This window comes from Eumetopias jubatus, unplaced genomic scaffold (assembly GCF_037043125.1).
Source record: "Eumetopias jubatus isolate StellerSeaLion01/CBP00866 unplaced genomic scaffold, mEumJub1_p1.0 scaffold_13, whole genome shotgun sequence".
In the NCBI taxonomy this organism is placed as follows: domain Eukaryota; kingdom Metazoa; phylum Chordata; class Mammalia; order Carnivora; family Otariidae; genus Eumetopias; species Eumetopias jubatus.
Window position 1 is genome coordinate 49,526,841 of NW_028274819.1, and position 19,590 is coordinate 49,546,430.

Consider the following 19,590-nt stretch of genomic DNA (forward strand, 5'->3'; position numbering starts at 1 on the left):
GTGCCATTTCCCGATTTGATACATTTTAGGAACTAAATGCTTATTATTTAATGTGTATAAATAATAAAGACACGAAGGAAGGACTGTGGGAATACAGAGGAAGGAGGGGCTGACTGGAGAAGTCTCATGGAGGTAGAATTTTTCAGTTCTTCAGAGTTTTTAACCGGCGGAGATGACGTTAGGAATTTTCCAGGCAGAGGGAACGGGACAAACCAAGCTTCCCTGAAAGCAAAGAATCTGCTAGGGAAAGAGCAAATGATCTAGTCCGGATGCACCACTGTTCAGACCAGATCGGTCAGGGCCTTGAGGTCACAGATAGATGTGAGGGTTGTGCTGAGGATCCAGAGGTGTTCGTGAAAGGTTTCGCACCGTGGAGCGAGATCTTTAGACGCGCTTACATTCTCCCGTTTGGCTGCAGACGGAGGCTGGCTGCGAGCGGTGGGAGCTGCTTGCGGGAAGGAGCTCGCTGGCGTGGTCGGGGGCGGGAGGCGAGCAGGGCGGCCAGCCGGACGGGGAGAAGGAAGCGCACAACCGCCAGCCTTTCGCGGGGGAGCAGAACGCACCGCGGGGCGTGGAGAGGGAGGAGTTTCCAGTTGGCGCGGGTGCGAGTACGGAGACGGGGACCGCCGTGCGGGTGCCTCGCGCACTTGTCCCTCGCGCGTCGCCGTCCGCGCAGCCCACGGTTCGGTCGGAGGAGGCCGCCGGCGCGGCGGTTCCGGTTCCGGCTGGCGTCTGCACCTGCGGCGAGGGCGGCGGCCATGGCGTACTCCACCGTGCGGAGGGTGGCCCTGGCCTCGGGGCTCGTCCTGGCCGTGTCGCTGCTGCTGCCCAAGGCCTTCCTGTCCCGCGGAAAGCGGCAGGAGCCGCCGCCGGCGCCGGAAGGTAAGCGCAGGCTAGCTCCCTCTCGGCGTACGGAGAACGCCGCTCCAGGGAGGGGTGATTCGAGGTCTCCTCCAAACCGGCTAGAGAGGGCAGACCGGGCGGCGTTGGGGAGGTGCCAAGCCCCTCGGTTCCCTCGGCGTCAGCTGACAGCGGCGGACTCCATGGGGCACCGGGTCCGTCCCGACCTTCTGCTGGAAGGAAGAGCCGGGGATGCAGGCGCGCGTACCTGGGCATCCTCCAGGTGGTCTCTCGCTCACCCTTTGTTCGCAGCCCTCCCGCCTCCCGTCCCTGGCTTCACTCAGCTGTCACATCTGTCCAGGTGCTTTGAGACCGGAGGGCTCCCGCTTGGATTCCCCTCTCTGGGGTTTCTGTGTGCTTTGTGTCGTGCTTTTGTATGAAGTAAAGTCAATTGGCATTGCTATTGTTAATCTGAAGTCCTTGTGTACTTCCAGCGCCCCGCTTCAGGCTGTCTTTGTGACTTTTTAAATGTAATTTGAAGATTTTAACTCAAACTTCAGTTACTGAGACGAAGAATTACTACATTCCTCTTAAGTGTTTGCTAATCCTTTGTTACCGGTATGGTTATGTGGTGTTTACAAATCCACCCAGTTGGTTGCGTTCAGGGGCTTTTACATAATGGGTGCAAAGGGATGGATGTCCAGGCTGAAAGAAGGAACTAGAACAATTCTCTCTAGCTCCTGAAGTTCTTCTGGTAACTTTCTCCTGTAAGTTATCTCTGTAATACCCGTGAAGATGGTTTTACAGTCTCCAAACACTTCCAGTAATGTTCAGCCTTTTGATGATTGGACAGCTCCTTTTGAACTGAAATTCACTTCCCTGTAATTTGTGCACACTGACTACCATTCCGCTCTTTTGCACATTATAGATAGAAATACTGCAGATGAAAAGCACTAAGCTCTAGGGGTGGAGGACAGATTGAACTGAGAATTCTCTTGGTAGAATGTGCTTGATAAACTTTATGCTTGTAAAACTACCTGGAAGAGACTTCTAAAAAATCATGTTATTATTTTCCTTTCTGCCTTATTACAAAATCCCAAAGGTTTTACTCATTTTGTCTAATGATACTGCCTTGTCTGCCTTGAAGATTAATTCATGATGATCTTAAGCAGTAAAGATTTTTCTAAAATAGTATTTTACTCAATTGGATTCCATTATGCTGAATTATGTTGAATAAGTTCTATTGAATGTGAGTGGGAGATACTTTCTGAATGTTGTATAGAAATTAATGTGGCTCTTTCCCTTGAGAACTCAAGAGTTGATATCTAATGTTCTCATCTTAGAATCTTTGCACTTTCTGTTCTTATTCCTAGAGTGTTCTTCCCTCACCTTCCTTCTAATTACTCAAGTTTCTGCTCAAATGTAACCTTCTCAGAGACTTTCCCTACGGACCCTAGCTAAGATAACTCCACCCGCATCTTTCCTTGTTCCTTCATGTTGTTCTCTTTTCCTTCTTGAAGGAATTACTATATGATGTGAAATGTTCTTATTTACTCACTTTTTTTTCTGTTTCTACTTTCCAGAGTGTAAGTTTCATGAGGGCAGGGGCTTGGTCTTGTTTACCACTATTTCTTTAGCATCTGCCTAAAATAGCAGTTGATAAATATTTTTAAATGAATAATTCAAGTTTATGAAGCTACTAACATTGTGAATTTTTTAAAAATATTTTATTTATTTATTTGACAGAGAGAGACATAGCGAGAGCAGGAACACAAGCAGGGGGAGTGGGAGAGGGAGAAGCAGGCTTCCCGCCAAGCAGGGGAGCCTGATGCAGGGCTTGATCCCAGGACCCTGGGATCATGACCTGAGCGAAGGCAGACACTTAACGACTGAGTCACCCAGGTGCCCCTACTGTGAATTCTTTTTGCTTTAGTTACCAAAGGAGTATAATCCAGGAAGAAACTTCTCCTGAATGATAAATTTCAGTAACTGAAATTTTGCTAACTAAACTCTCTGCCCTTGGATGGACCTAGAGGATATTATACTAAGTGAAATAAGTCAGAAAAAGACAAATACTATGTGATTTCACTTATGTGGAATCTAAAAAATGAACAAACAAAAACAGGAATAGACCCATAAATGTAGAGAACTGATGGTTGCCAGATGGGGGGGGATGGGCAAAATGGGTGAAGAGGAGTGGGAAATACAGGCTTCCAGTAATGAAATGAGTAAGTCATGGGGATGAAAGTACAACATAGGGAGTATAGTCAGTCGTGTTCGTGGTGTGGTATGGTGATAGATGGTAGCTGTATTTTGTGGTGAGCATAATAATGTATAGAGCTATAGAATGACTATATCATACACTCAAGATAACATTGTATGTCAACTATGCTTCAGTAAAAATTAAACTACTTAAAATCCCTGTGCCGGTATGCTGACATTTTAAAAACAGTGATTCCTAACCGTTTTTTTTTTTTTTTTTTAAGATTTATTTATTTATTTGAGAGAGCGAGAATGAGAGAGAGAATATACGAGAGGGGTGAGGGCCAGAGGGAGAAGCAGGTTCCTTGCCGAGCAGGGAGCCTGCTGTGGGACTCGATCCCAGGACTCCAGGATCATGACCTGAGCCGAAGGCAGTTGCTTAACCAACTGAGCCACCCAGGCGCCCCTAACCATTTTGGGTTTATATACGTATACCCCTTTGAGAATCTGATGAAAGTTATGGAGTTTCTCCCTAGAAAAATTCACATACTACTTAAACATACATTCAGAATTTGAGTATCAATTCTGAGAAAGAACACTGAAATCCTTGTTTTAGAGTAGGAGACAACCCCAGTTATTTGAAAATTCTTGAAATCTGTCATTGTAACTTTCATTTCTGCCCGTTGGAGTATGTAAAGTAAGTACAGTCCCTTTTCCACATGACAGCCTTTAGGACAGTCTTTTAGTAAATACTTATGATGTACTCTTTCACATAGTGTATACACAGTGTACAGATAACCATGGATTCTAAGAAAAATGAGCCAAATCTCTGCTTGAGGATCACAGTTTAGTAGAGGAAAACAGACAAAAAATAAGGCCTAAGTGTCAGTTGTATGTACCCAAAGCCCTTGCAGGGAACAGTGGGGACTCATGTTTAGAATGGTCAGTTTTATTGGAGGCAAGAAAGGTGACCTAGAGCAGGACGGTCTTTTTTTTTTTTTTTTCCCCTCTAACAGCTTTCTTGAGATATAATTCACATACAGTTCACCCACTTAAAGTGTATAGTTCAGTGCGGTTTGTTATGTTCAGAGTTGTGCAACCATCACCACAATCAATGTTAAAACATTTTCTACTCCACCCCTCACCAAAATCCCCATATTCTTTAGCCATCACCCCCTCCAACACACCCCACCCACCCCACTCTCTTCAGCCCTAGGTAACTACTAGTCTACTTTCAGTATAAATTTCTGGAAATTTCATATAAATGGAATTATACAATATGCAATCTTTTGTGACTAGCTTCTTTTGCTCAGCATGTTTTCAAGGTTCATCCATGTTGTAGCATGTATCAGTACTTCATTTTTTAAAAAAATTTTTTAGAGTGAGGGGGAGGAGCAGAGGAAGAAGGAGAGAGAAACCCAAGCAGACTTGACACTGAGTGTGGAGCCCAACGTGGGGCCCGATCTCACCACCATGAGATCACGGCCTAAGCCAAGAGCAAGAGTCAGACACCTAACTGACTGCACCACCCAGGCATCCCAGTACTTCATTACTTTTTAATGGCTGAATAATATTCCACTGTGTGGATATACCACATTTTATTAATCCATTCATCTGTTGGACATTTGGGTTGTTTATATTTTTTATATATATAATGCTATTAACATTTGAATACAAACTTAGGTAGACATGTTTTCATTTTTCTTGGGCATATACATTTGGGAAATATGAGCATTTTAGTGTGGCTGGAATGAAGAATGAAATTCCTGGATCATATGATTATTCTGTTTTTAACTTTTTGAGCACCTGCTACACTGTTTGCGAAAGTGCCTGCACCATTTAACATTTCTACCAGCAATGTATAAGCCTTCTAGTTTCTCCACATCTTACCAATACTTATTGTCTGCCTGTTTGATCACAGCCATCCTAGTGGGTGTGAAGTGATATCTCATTGTGGTTTTATTTGCGTTTTCCTGATGACTAATGACATTGAGCATCTTTTTGTGTGTATATTGGCTATTTGTGTATCATCTTTGGAGAAATGTCTTATTCAGATCTTGTGCCTATTCTTAAATTGGGTTATCTTTTCATTGAGTTTTAACAGTTCTTTAGGTAAAAACCCATTATCAGATACGTAATTTACAAATATTTTCTCCCACTCAGTGGGTTGTCTTCGCTTTCTTGCTGGTGTCCTTTTAAGAAGAAAAGTTTTTCATTTTGACCAGAGGTGAGACCAGAGATGTTGGCAGGGGCCAAACTGAAGTTTTTTTTTTTTCTGACGTCCTTAAGGAGTTTGGATTTTATTTCAAAGGTAGAAGAGGCCACTGTAAGCTTGTAAGTAGAAGATAAGCCTCCAGTCTGGTTTCAGAAAGAACATCCTGGCAGCACTGTAGGAGCTGCATGGTGAGGATCTCTGTAAGGAGAAGATAGTTGCCGTACTCTGGTTGAGGCCGCATGAGCATGATTAAATCAGTGTTGTTGAGCTCATCGGTTAGGATCTTCATGACAAATGACAGAAAATTCAACTTGAACTGTCTTAAGGCAAAAAGGGGATTAATTGCTTTGTACAAATGAAAAGACCTTGTGTTAGAACTGGCCTTTAGTGTTGTCTGATCCAGAGAATCACCATCTGTTCAGAGCTCCAGCTCTGATTTTATGTGTGCATTTCACTTCCGAGTTCCTTCTCACGTTGGCTCTGTCCTCTGACAGCTCTCTCAGGATAGCAACAGTGGTTGCAACAGCACCAGACATCACCTCTCACATTCCACTGTCCAGAGAAGGAGCATGTCTTTTCTTTTAAACTCTTCCTTTACTCCCACCTCACTCTAACCTAGCCTGTACCCCCAACCCTCGTTCTTTCCCAGTAGGTCTGACTAACCTATCCATGCATTGTAATGGCTTGAATTAAGTTACTTGCAGTGCTTTGGGTAGAAAGAATATACTGATTAACTACTGATTAACCACTGTGAAGTTGAGAGAGATTCCCAAAGGGATATAGGGGTACTGGAGGAAGGAGGAAATAGAGCAGGGGAGGCTGTCATCACTGGGTAAGAGGGAGGAGAACAATTTTAAGAGCTTTTTAAAATTCTTATTTATTATAGTTCTCTGGTTTTTATTTTTATGTTTTTATGATTTGAAATTTATTTAACATTGTCAGAAATTTCAGCTTAAGAGCCATTTTTAAAGATTTACTTGAGAGAGCGTGTGCACACTTGTGCACGCATGAGTGTGGGGAGGGGCAAAGGGAGAGAGAGAATCTCAAGCAGACTCCACGCTAAGCCTGACGTGGGGCTCGATCTCACGACCCTGAGATCATGACCTGAGCCAAAATCAAGAGTTGGACCTTTAACCGACTAGCCACCCAGGCGCCACTTAAGAGCCATTTTTAAATAGAATTGAAAGGTGATGGGGAGGGAGGCATCTTGGATTAGTCTCAAGTTATTAGCTTAGGTGAATAGACAGATGGTGATGCCCCTCACCAAAATAGGAATGGAGGAAAATAGATGAAAGGGAAAGATGGTGAGTTCAGGAATTTGAAGACTAGCATCACGTCCCCTTTTTCAGTCTTTTTTCCTATGTTGACATCTGTAGGAGTTCATCCATTCCTCATATGACCTAGTTCAAGTATCTCAAAACAGCCTCTCTAGAAGGCAAATAGCAAGTGGAAGCCTGTTAGCTCATGGAAGAGCAAACCTGTTGCCTCCCCCCACCCCCACCCTCCTTTTAAAAACTCTCTACTTCTTTTAATGCATCCTGAGGATTGCTTTAGATTTTTGGCATTTTACTTGTTGACCTTGTTGGTATAGTAGAATGCTAAGCTGCTTTTTTTTTTTTTTTTTTTTTTTTGATGCTCATCTAGGTTTTGTCCATTTTGTGCTGTTCACTTTGTTTTGGAACATAGGTGGGCAGGGTTAGCAGTCAGTCTTGATTTCTGCACTTGGTCTTTCTGTCACAGTTGCAGACACACCAGGAGGCAGGGCTTTTTCCTTTTGTGGCCAGTGAAAAGGCTTGGCTGCTGGAACTGCAGAGGCACCGGTGTGTGGGGTTAGCTTTCACTCTCCCCAGCACAAGATTCCCTTTGGAGTGGCACTGGTCCTTGCTGGGTGGTTTGCAGGGTATGGTGGGGCAGGAGCCGCTTTGGAGAGATGCCTGCCAGGCTGTGCAGGGGAAGGTGAGACTGCACACATGGTAGTAGTAAAATAGGTGGAGAGTGTTCGTGCTGGTTTTTCCAAGTGTCTGGCTATCTAGGCTTGGGGAGGGGAGAGAAATGGCGCTTGCCAGCACTTTTGTTGTTGAACTCTCCTGAAGATACCTGTGCCTCCAGCATGTACTTTTTTTTTTTTTTTAAAGATTTTATTTATTTGACAGAGACACAGAGAGGGAACACAAGCAGGGGGAGTGGGAGAGGGAGAAGCAGGCTTCCCACCCAGCAGGGAGCCCAATGCGGGGCTCGATCCCAGGACCCTGGGATAATGAGCTGAGCCGAAGGCAGCCGCCCAGGCGCCCCTCCAGCACATGTTCTGAGAGAAGTAAATACATCTCTGTCATGTGTGCCTCAGGCACTTTTCAAACTGTTGTTTCTATGCTGTGTTTAGAGCCAAGTTATTTATCATGCTTTAAGGCAAAGACTCAGTTTCCTATCTCCCTTTGGCTTTCCTGGAGTTAAGCTGGTTGATTTTTAAAGTACCCAGAGTTAAACCCCACTGATTTTAAAAGCTAAGTTAAGCTCCACTGATTTTTTTTTTTTTTCCCCAAAGCAAGATGTTAATGGGGACTCATCTTCCCAGCGTGGGTCCCCAGAGCCTCGGGTGGGCTCTGATCCTCTAACTTCTCCATGCTTGTGGCATCCTTCGCATTTGTGGTTAGTCTTACCTGGGTTTGTCCCCAGTCTCAGCTCTGCTCCTCTGCCCTTTTTCGATGTGGCCTTCCTCCTCGATTCTCCCTAGGATGAAATGTGGGAGCACTGTTCTGCCAGCCTTCGGGTCATTCTCAGAGTCAGTGGCACAGATACAGCTGCTATCTCTGAGTGTGTCCGCGACTTAAGCTCAGGACCCTCCTTCTCTGCCGTCTGCCTCACAATCTCCTGAAGAATCCTTTTTATTTTTTTTAAAGATTTTATTTATTCATTTGAGACACAGATAGAAAGCATGAGTAGGGAGAAGCAGGCTCCTCGCTGAGCCAGGAGCCCGATGTGGGGCTCGATCCCAGGACCCTGGGATCATGACCTGAGCCAAAGGCAGACGCTTAACCATGTGAGCCACCCAGGCGCCCCCTGAAGAATCCTTTTTAGAATCTAGTCTAAGCTACAGTGTGCTCACTTCTCTATGGGTGAAAAGTCCACCATCCACCTTTTGCAAACTGGAACAATAATCACCTACTCCCTTCTTTAAAATTTTCTCAATATAATTTCTTTAAATTTTCTTTTAGCTTAAGGACTTTTCTTGCAGGTTTTTTAGTGGTAGAAATTGCTTAGTGGACGAACTTATTCTCCTCACCCATCTGGGACTTTATTTTTGTCTTTAGGATTGCTGATTCTCTTTCATTTAACCCAAAGTTTAGTCCCTTTGATAGAGAATATGGAAGCAAAATAGAAGTTCAGAAGTTCTGCTTCCTCAGAATTACATTTTATCATCAGGTAAATTGCCTTTTTTGCTCTAAAAATACTCCGTTTGCTTTGGCTAGCCTTTTTATAAATCTTATTTTGGACCTTGGCCTCCTGGGGTTCTTCCAAGTCTTGCCACTCTTTCACTTATGTGTCTCTTTGTTCATCTTTTCTCTGTTCTTTTAGAAGAACTACCTGTACATCTTTTTTTTTTTTTTTTTTTTTGCCCCCTCTGGCTTTCCTGTTTGACAATTTTTGAAATGCTCAAGCAGCAATGCATTTTAAGAGCTTTCCTCTTAGGGACACCTGGGTGGCTCAGTCGTTAAGCGTCTGCCTTCGGTTCAGGTCATGATCCCACTCCCGCTGCTTGTGTTCCCTCTCTCACTGTCTGTCTCTGTCAAATAAATAAAATCTTAAAAAAAAAAGAAAGAAAAAGCTTTCCTCTTAGGGTCTCATGCCATGGGGCTGTTTGTTTTCAGAACTTAGTTCTGCCTTCCTAGGACCTGGGCCACATGACCCCTACTTTGCTGCCACAAATACTGAGTTGGCATGGTCCCTTTCTCCTACAGTTCTCTTTTCGTTTCACCGACCAATTTCTTCTTCGGCCAAAGTAGCAGTTCCCCTCCTCTCACCTTCTGCACCTGTTTAACACGAAAGCCTCAGCATGCAAGGTCAGGAGTTTGTCAGCTGTTCCAAGGTCAGCACACTGAGACTTCGGACAGGTGCCAGAGTAGTTGAAGCCCTCCAAGATGACAGTATGCTGCTTCTGTGCTAGAGTCAGCTTCAGGAGAGTCCTGCTCACCACCTCCATAGCTGGATCGTGGAGTGCTCCCACGATAATGTCCTATCTGGCATCTCTCCTCCTGATCCTGCCTGCCCATGTTTTCCAGTGAGGGACTCACTTTGAGTACTTACAAGTAGGTTTCCTTACCAGTACCTCCCTAGTGGCCCTGTTCCTCTGAAATAGCTCAGACTCTTTTAAGTCACCATGTTTTCCTCAGGTGAGTTCTGCCCACTGGGTCTAGAACTATCTAAGATGTGGAAATATGTACACATGTATGTATAGTTATGTGTCCATATATGTATATATACATGCATATATAATACATATACATATTTATCTTAAGTTAGCTCTTTGTTTTGGTATATAAGTACTTGAGGATGAATGTATTTTGGTCCCTTACCTTTTCTTTTCTCCTAATGAAACCTCAGTATCTGCTCTGAAAGAGTGTCAGAGAAGGGAAGAGACAGTTTGAGAGCCTGTGAATACATGTAAATTAGGCACTTTTTCAAGTTCAGAAACTTCTAGGGGAATGAGTGTGGAGCAGAGTTGTGGGTAAGGAGCACCTCTTACCAGTCACCCTGGCTGCCATTTTCTATACTCAAAACTAAAAACCACTCAGGATAATGTAGTAATAAATTATTTTTAGTCCTGAGAATAACTGCGCTGTGTCTTGAGATTCCAGTAAAGGCCAGCAGGTCCAGTATAGTCATCCAGATCAATTCAGCAGAGTGTACAGCATGCAAGACCCAGAGCATACCCTAGACTTTTATTCAAGAAGTTCATAATTCGTCCGTCAGCCACAGAGCACAAGGAATGCCTGTAGTTAAAGAAGTTGGATTTATTACTTTTAGCAAGGGAGAATGCACACCATGGGGAAGCTTGCAACATCACAGTAAGATTGTTAGAAAAACTTTATTATAGGATGTGGGCATGTGTTAGGTGATTTTTGAAGAAGGTTTAAGGATGTGGGGCTTTGCTCTGGATTGGATGCCATCAGGAAGTGAGGCAAATTCTGTGGCTGGATGGCTGGATATCTTAATAGAGTTTATCTAAAGGGGGAACAGACTAGAGAAGGGCTGAAGCTGTAATTAATGAAGAAGCAGCAGTCCCTCATTATCCAGGAATGGGAGCTTTTTGATATTTTTTAGCTTGGACAGTATTCATGTTTTGTCTGTGTTCAGGAAGATTACAAAGTGGTCTTACTCTTTCATCTTGATCCACGGTGGTCACAGAATGGCCTTGTTTAATGTTGATGTTCTGAAATTCCTGACGTTTAACAGGAGAACACCAAGACCTAACTGTGAGTGTGAAGCCAGCTCATACCAACACCAAGGCCTAGCTGATAGTACCAGGCCAGCTTCTGGATGTCAGAGGCATCTTCTCTGGTGCTCTGATAGGATTTATAAGTTTTAGTCAGCACTGAATAAAACTGGGTAGAAATAGTACTTAGAGGAAGGTTTTATCTATTTCTGTTTCTTAGTCCATTCAAGGAGAGGCTGTAAGGCACCTAAATAAACTTTTGAATAAGGCCAGTTGTGATAAGTGCACTCAAAGAGGATCAAGCAGTGTGTTCTAAGTGCATGGGGATGAGATGAGAAAAAGCATTGGGGATGTTGGCAGTATTTGGCCTGGGCCCTGAAGGATAAGCTAGATTTAGACATGTGGAGTTGGAGAGAAAAGCAAAATCACTGGAGTCAGCAAAAAGCAAAGGCTTAGAGGTAAGAATCACAAGGCAGGCTCAAAGCATGGTGAGAAGTCTAGTTAGGCTGAATCAGGAGTATGTAATGGGAAAGAAATATGAAGAGGTACTTTTGGACTAGATTATAGAATTCAGTTTAGAAATTCAGTTTGTAGGGAAGGCAAAACCAGAATTTGTTAAATACCCACTGTGCATGCAGGGTGCATTGTATATGATATTTAATCTGTAATCTTTTTTAAGATTTTATTTGACAGAAAGCGAGAGTGCATGTGCATGCACAGGTGAGCACAAGCAGGGGGAGCAGCAGGCAGAGGGAGAGGGAGAAGGAGAAGCAGGCTCCCCACTGAGCAAGGAGCCTGATGTGGGCTCGATCCCAGGACCCTGGGATCATGACCTGAGCTGAAGGCAGACATTTAACCACTGAGCCACTCAGGTGCCCCTAATCTGTAATCCTTGTAACAACCCTGAACAATCTGTGTAACAACCCCAATTATATCCATTTTACAGATGATGAAAATGAGCTCTAGAAAGGCTCATTTGAGGGCATCTGGGTGGATCAGTCCATTAAGCATCTGTCTTTGGCTCGGGTCGTGATCCTGGGGTCCTGGGATCGAGCCCCTCATCGGGCTCCCTGCTCAGCGGAGAGTCTGCTTCTCCCTTACCCCTTTCCCTGCTCGTGCTCGCTTGCTCGCTCTCAAATAAATAAAATCTTAAAAAAAAAAAAAAGGTTTATTTAAACTCCACTTAAATAGTTGGAGGCCTAGCCAGTATCTTAACTAATAACTCTGAAAAGATAGTACTGATTTTACTCTTTACTGACTGTGTAACAGTCTTGTGTTGAAACCACTGAAAGCTTTTGATGGGAGAAAATGGCAAGACCCGTTAGAATTATGCTTTAGGCAGGTGACTCCTAACAAAACAGTAATAATTAACATGCGTAGGGTATACGGACTAGGCCCTGTGCTGAGCAATTTAGACACACAAGTATCTCTTAATAGAATATAGCGTAATTTGGGAGTGGGGAAGTTGGTAAAAGATGGAAAAAAAGATATGGTTAAATTAGCAGAAAACATCAAAGCAGTGGTGGGCAGAGCACAGCTTTAGGTAGGAGAGGAATGTAACAAGATGAGGGACCCCTGGAGGAGACTGATGAGGAGCAGTCAGCTGTGGTCCCAGGCTCCACTTTAAGTAAAGCCGAATTAAATTTGGCCTCTAGAATTTCCTCATTATTTAGGGAGAAGCTTACATATCTTAAGGAATTGGCCCATAAGGATCTTTCTTAAACTGCAGTAATCAAGTATAAACACATCCAGTTATTTATTGATTTATTTGTCTTAAGAATGAAATGTTGCAGATGGTTTAATGCTGCTTTCAGAAAGCTCTTCTGTTAACAGTGTTAGAGTTTTTGTTTTTAGCAAAAAGGATGGTTATTAACAAGGGAAAGTAGAACTTCACTCTGTAAAATCCATTAAGTTTGTAGTCAAGCTTAAATGATATGCTAAGTGAAATTTTAATAATTAAATAAACCTAAATATGGGGAAAGCTTTCAATAAACAATTAGGATTTAGTCAAGTCCCATTTTAGAGAATACTTAAGTGCATACAGAGATAGTGAACACAGCTGTTTTCTATTTTGAAAAGTGCAGTTTTAATGTTCTAATATCTTTAATATCCTGGTCTCTTGAGCTGTTTTTTTTTTTTTTAATTTTTAATGTATTGGAGAGAGAGAGGGTGGGGTGGGGTGGGGGAGGAGCAGAGGGAGAGGGAGAAGCAGGCTCACGGCTGAGCAGGGAGCCTGACTTGGGGCTCAATCCCAGGACTCCAGGATCATGACCTGAGCCGAAGACAGATGCTTAACTGACTGAGCCACCCAGGCGTCCTTCTTGAGCTGTTTTTTTAAGCAAAATTTTTTAAAAACCACAAATCCTCTTTGTAATGTAGCTTTTATAAAGTAGAACATTTATAATAGTGAAAAATAGAAAATAACCTAAGTATTCATCAGCTCAGGAGGAGGTGAATAAATTGTGATAACGGACATACTAGGAGATGCTATATGGCAGTTCGAGTGAATGAACTGGACCTACATATATCAAATCAACATGGTGCATTTGTAGGCCAAAATATTAATCCCCACCCAGAAAAAGAGCAGAAAAGGGAAGTTGCAGAAGAATGAGTACAGTATGATATAATATAAAGGGTTTTTTTTAATTGTAAAATATACATAACAAATTTATCATTTTAACCAGTACATGTACAGTTCAGTGGCAGTAAGTATGTTCATATTGCTATATGACTGTCACTACTGTCCATTCATAATATAAAGTTTTAAAACTCAAGACAATATTGTATGTAGTTTATGAATATATACTTAAAGTATAAAGTGCACATTCTGAGAGTACACAAGTCTTCCAGTTACATCTATGTGGTAGGCAGGTATACAAGTGCTCACACATTATCATTTATACTTTTTTGTACACTTGAGATGTCTAGTTAAAAATTTCTTTTTTAAAAAATTATTTCCAAATGTTTTATAGCCACTGAATTTCTAAACATCCTGGGTTCAGTTCTAAGAAATAAAGTACCAAGATCCAAGAGATGAAGTTGTTCCCTGTTGAAGACAGTTAACTTTATGGAAAAAAAAAATCTCTTCCAAATTGAGCATTCTGACCCTAGCCCACCATCTCAAGAATTTTCTTGGTCACAGGTGGCAGAGGTTATAGGTCTTAAGCCTAAAGGTCTGAGAGAATGACTCTGTTTTTTGGTTGTTTACTTTTTTAATAAACAAAAACCCACAGGAGAGCAGGTTTTGGAAGGTGAAAATGAGTTTCATTTTTAGGTTTGACATGATAGTCCGACTAAAAGGACGTATATACTAATGGAATTTAGAGTAAGAGATGGGAGCTTGAGGGGGAAAGGTCAGAACTAGAGTTATACATTTTGGAACTTATAATGGATCCATAAGAATGAGTTTGTCAATGGAAAAAGGATAAAGAAAAACATGTTGAGACAAAGCTCTCAGAGGATTAAAGAAGAACCTGTGCATGAGACTGCAAAAGAATAGGTTGAAAGATCAGTTGGTTGGAAAAGAAGAACCCAGGAGAGTGGTGTGCCATTGAGATTAAGGCAAGAAAGTTTGACAGGGATTTATTCAGATTAATCCTATATTTATTGAATGAGTAGTATGTGATAATCATTTTCTTGTGTTGCAGTTAAGTCTTAAGAGTGAGACCTGAGGGGAAAATCTATTGGATTTGATGGTTAAGGCACAGTTGCCTTGTTGCTGGAACTATATAGCTCATCTGTAAACTCTTTATTTTTTTTCTTTACATTTTTTATTGTTATGTTAATCACCATAAATTACATCATTAGTTCTTGATGTAGTGTTCCATGATTCATTGTTTGTGTATAACACCTGGTGCTCCACGCGGAACGTGCCCTCTTTAATACCCATCACCAAGCTAACCCATTCCCCCCACCCCCTCCCCTCTAGAACCCTCAGTTTGTTTTTCAGAGTCCATCATCTTTCATGGGTTCGTCTCCCCGTCCGATTTACCCCCCTTCATTCTTCCCCTCCTGCTATCTTTTTTTTTTCTTAACATATATTTCATTATTTGTTTCAGAGGTACCGATCTGTGATTCAACAGTCTTGCACAATTCACAGTGCTCACCATAGCACATACCCTCCCCAATGTCTATCACCCAGCCACCCCATCCCTCCCACCCCACCCCCACTCCAACAACCCTCAGTTTGTTTCCTGAGATTAAGAATTCCTCATATCAGTGAGGTCATATGATACATGTCTTTCTGATTGACTTATTTCACTCAGCATTAACACCCTCCAGTTCCATCCATGTCGTTGCAAATGGCAAGATCTCATTCCTTTTGATGGCTGCATAATATTCCATTGTATATAGATACCACATCTTCTCTATCCATTCATCTGTTGATGGACATCTTGGCTCTTTTCCACAGTTTGGTTATTGTGGACATTGCTGCTATAAATATTGGAGTGCACGTACCCCTTCGGATCCCTACGTTTGTATCTCTGGGGTAAATACCCAGTAGTGCAATTGCTGGATCGTATGGTAGCTCTATTTTCTTTTTTCTTTTTTTTTTTTTCTTTTTTTTTTTTCAAGATTTTATTTATTTATTTGACAGACAGCGAGAGCAGGAACACAAGCAGGGGGAGTGGGAGAGGGAGAAGCAGGCCTCCCGCGGAGCAGGGAGCCCTATGTGGGACTCGATCCCAGGACCCTGAGACCATGACCTGAGCCGAAGGCAGATACTTAACGACTGAGCCACCCAGGCACACATGGTAGCTCTATTTTCAACTTTTTGAGGAACCTCCATACTGTTTTCCAGAGTGGTTGTACCAGCTTGCATTCCCACCAACAGTGTAGGAGGGTTCCCCTTTCTCCACATCCCTGCCAACATCTGTCATTTCCTGACTTGTTAATTTTAGCCATTCTGACTGGTGTGAGGTGGTATCTCATTGAGGTTTTGATTTGGATTTCCCTGATGCCGAGCAATGTTGAGCACGTTTTCATGTGTCTGTTGGCCATTTGGATGTCTTCTTTGGAAACATGTCTGTTCATGTCTTCTGCCCATTTCTTGATTGGATTATTTGTTCTTTGGGTGTTGAGTTTGATAAGTTCTTTTTAGATTTTGGATGCTAGCCCTTTATCTGATATGTCATTTGCAAATACCTTCTCCCATTTTGTCAGTTGTCTTTTGGTTTTGTTGACTTTTCTTTTTTTGCTGTGCAAAAGCTTTTTATCTTGATGAAATCCCAATAGTTCATTTTTGCCCTTGCTTCCCTTGCCTTTGGCAATGTTTCTAGGAAGAAGTTGCTGCGGCTGAGGTGGAAGAGGTTGCTGCCTGTGTTCTCCTTTAGGATTTTGATGGACTCCTGTCTCACATCTAGGTGTTTCAACCATTTTGAGTCTATTTTTGTGTGTGGTGTAAGGAAATGGTCCAGTTTCATTCTTCTGCATGTGGCTGTCCAATTTTCCCAACACCATTTGTTGAAGAGACTGTCTTTTTGCCATTGGACATTCTTTCCTGCTTTGTCAAAGATGAGTTGACCATAAAGTTGAGGGTCCATTTCTGGACTCTATTCTGTTCCATTGCTCCATGTGTGTTTTTGTGCCAGTACCATACTGTCTTGATGATGACAGCTTTGTCATAGAGCTGGAAGTCTGGAATTGTGATGCCGCCAGCTTTGCTTTGCTTTTTCAACATTCTTATGGCTATTCGGGGTCTTTTCTGGTTCCATACAAATTTTAGGATTATTCCATTTCTTTGAAAAAAGTGGATGGTATTTTGATGGGGATTGCATTGAATGTGTAGATTGCTCTAGGTAGCATTGCCATCTTCACAATATTTGTTCTTCCAATCCATGAGCATGAACGTTTTTCCATTTCTTTGTGTCTTCCTCAGTTTCTTTCATGAGTATTTTATAGTTTTCTGAGTACAGATCTTTTGCCTCTTTGGTTAGATTTATTCCTAGGTATCTTATGGTTTTGGGTGCAATTGTAAATGGGATCGACTCCTTAATTTGTCTCTCTTCTGTCTTGTTGTTGGTGTATAGGAATGCCGCTGATTTCTGTGCATTGATTTTATATCCTGCCACTTTATTGAATTCCTGTATGAGTTCTAGCAGTTTTGGGGTGGAGTCTTTTGGGTTTTCCACATAAAGTATCATATCATCTGCAGAGAGTGAGAGTTTGACTTCCTCTTTGCCAATTTGGATGCCTTTGATTTCTTTTTGTTGTCTGATTGCTGTGGCTAGGACTTCTAATACTATGTTGAATAGCAGTGGTGATAGTGGACGTCCCTGCCGCGTTCCTGACCTTAGGGGGAAAGCTCTCAGTTTTTCCCCATTGAGAATGATATTTGCTGTAGGTTTTTCATAAATGGCTTTTATGATATTGAGTTATGTACCCTCTGTCCCTATACTCTGAAGAGTTTTGATCAAGAAAGGATGCTGTACTTTGTCAAATGCTTTTTCTGCATCTATTGAGAGGATCATATGATTCTTGTTCTTTCTTTTGTTACTGTATTGTATCACATTGATTTGTGGATGTTGAACCAACCTTGCAGCCCAGGGATAAATCCCACTTGGTCGTGGTGAATAATCCTTTTAATGTACTGTTGGATCCTACTGGCTTGTATTTTGGTGAGAATTTTTGCATCCATGTTCATCAAGGATATTGGTCTGTAATTCTTTTTGATGGGGTCTTTGTCTGGTTTTGGGATCAAGGTAATGGTGGCCTCATAAAATGAGTTTGGAAGTTTTCCTTCCATTTCTTTCTTTTTCTTTTTTTTTTTTTTTTTTTTTGGAACAGTTTCAGAAGAATAGGTATTAATTCTTCTTGAAATGTTTGGTAGACTTCCCCTGGGAAGCCATCTGGCCCTGGGCTTTTGTTTGTTGGGAGATTTTTGATGACTGCTTCAATTTCCTTAGTGGTTATAGGTCTGTTCAGGTTTTCTGTTTCTTCCTGGTTCAATTTTGGTAGTTGATACAGCTCTAGGAATGCATCCATTTCTTCCAGGTTATCTAATTTGCTGGCATAGAGTTGCTCATAATATGTTCTTATAATTGTTTGTATTTCTTTGGTGTTGGTTGTGATCTCTCTTCTTTCATTCATGATTTTGTTGATTTGGGTCATTTTTCTTTTCTTTTTGATAAGTCTGGCCAGGGGTTTATCAATCTTGTTAATTCTTTCAAAGAACCAGCTCCTAGTTTCGTTGATCTGTTCTACTGTTCTTTTGGTTTCTATTTCATTGATTTCTGCTCTGATCTTCATTATTTCTCTTCTCCTGCTGGGTTTAGGCTTTATTTGCTGTTCTTTCTCCAGCTCCTTTAGGTGTAGGGTTAGGCTGTATATTTGAGACCTTTCTTGTTTCTTGAGAAAGGCTTGTATTGCTATATACTTTCCTCTTAGGACTGCCTTTGCTGTATCCCAAAGATTTTGAACAGTTGTTTTCATTTTCATTGGTTTCCATGAATTTTTTAAATTCTTCTTTAATTTCCTGGTTGACCCATTCATTCTTTAGTAGGATGCTCTTTAGCCTCCATGTATTTGAGTTCTTTCCGACTTTCCCCGTGTGATTGAGTTCTAGTTTCAAAGCATTGTGGTCTGAAAATATGCAGGGAATGATCCCAGTCTTTTGATACCAGTTGAGACCTGATTTGTGACCTAGGATGTGATCAATTCTGGAGAATGTTCCATGGGCACTAGAGAAGAATGTGTATTCTGTTGCTTTGGGATGGAATGTTCTGAATATGTCTGTGAAGTCCATTTGGTCCAGTGTTTCATTTAAAGTCTTTATTTCCTTGTTGATCTTCTGCTTAGATGATCTGCCCATTTCAGTGAGGGGGGTGTTAAAGTCCCCCACTATTATTGTATTGTTGTCGATGTGTTTCTTTGCTTTTGTTATTAATTGCCTTATATAATTGGCTGCTCCCATGTTAGGGGCATAGATATTTACAATTGTTAGATCTTCTTGTTGGATAGACCCTTTAAGTAGGATATAGTGTCCTTCCTCATCTCTTATTACAGTCTTTGTTTTAAAATCTAATTTGTCTGATAGAAGGATTGCCACCCCAGCTTTCTTTTGGTGTCCATTAGCATGGTAAATGGTTTTCCACCCCCTCACTTTCAATCTGGGGGTGTCTTTGGGTCTAAACTGAGTCTCTTGCAGACAGCATATCGATGGGTCTTGTTTTTTAATCCGGTCTGATAGCCTGTGTCTTTTGATTGGGGCATTTAGCCCATTTACATTCAGGGTAACTATTGAAAGATATGAATTTAGTGCCATTGTATTGCCTGTAAGGTGACTGTGACTGTATATTGTCTGTGTTCCTTTCTGGTCTATGCTGCTTTTAGGCTCTCTCTTTGCTTCAAGGACCCCTTTCAATATTTCTTGTAGGGCTGGTTTCGTGTTTGCAAATTCCTTTAGTTTTTGCTTGTCCTGGAAGCTTTTTATCTCTTCTTCAATTTTCAATGAGAGCCTAGCTGGATATAGTATTCTTGGCTGCATATTTTTCTCGTTTAGTGCCCTGAAGATATCATGCCAGTCCTTTCTGGCCTGCCAGGTCTCTGGATAGGTCTGTTGCCAATCTAATGTTTCTACAATTATAGGTTACGTATCTCTTTTCCCGAGCTGCTTTCAGGATTTTCTCTTTGTCTCTGAGACTTGTAAGTTTTACTATTAGATGTCGGGGTGTTGATCTATTTTTATTGATTTTGAGAGGGGTTCTCTGTGCCTCCTGGATTTTGATGCCTGTTTCCTTCCCCACATTAGGGAACTTCTCCGCTATAATTTGCTCCAATATACCTTCTGCCCCTCTCTTTCTTCTTCTTCTGGGATCCCAATTATTCTAATGTTGTTTCGTCTTATGGTATCTCTTATCTCTTGAATTCTGCCCTCGTGATCCAGTAGTTGTTTATCTCTTTT

General features: G+C 41.9%; 1 protein-coding gene across 1 annotated transcript in view; it reads left to right on the forward strand.

Annotated features, from left to right (window-relative positions):
- Window positions 1–743: 743 nt before the first annotated feature.
- The window catches only part of RIC3 (RIC3 acetylcholine receptor chaperone), a 52,980-nt gene continuing 34,133 nt past the window's right edge, over window positions 744–19,590 (forward strand). Inside the window, exon 1 of the mRNA XM_028116880.2 lies at window positions 744–882. Coding sequence (XP_027972681.1) covers window positions 759–882 — 124 coding nt within the window. The 5' untranslated portion in view covers window positions 744–758. The remainder of the gene's footprint in view (window positions 883–19,590) is intronic.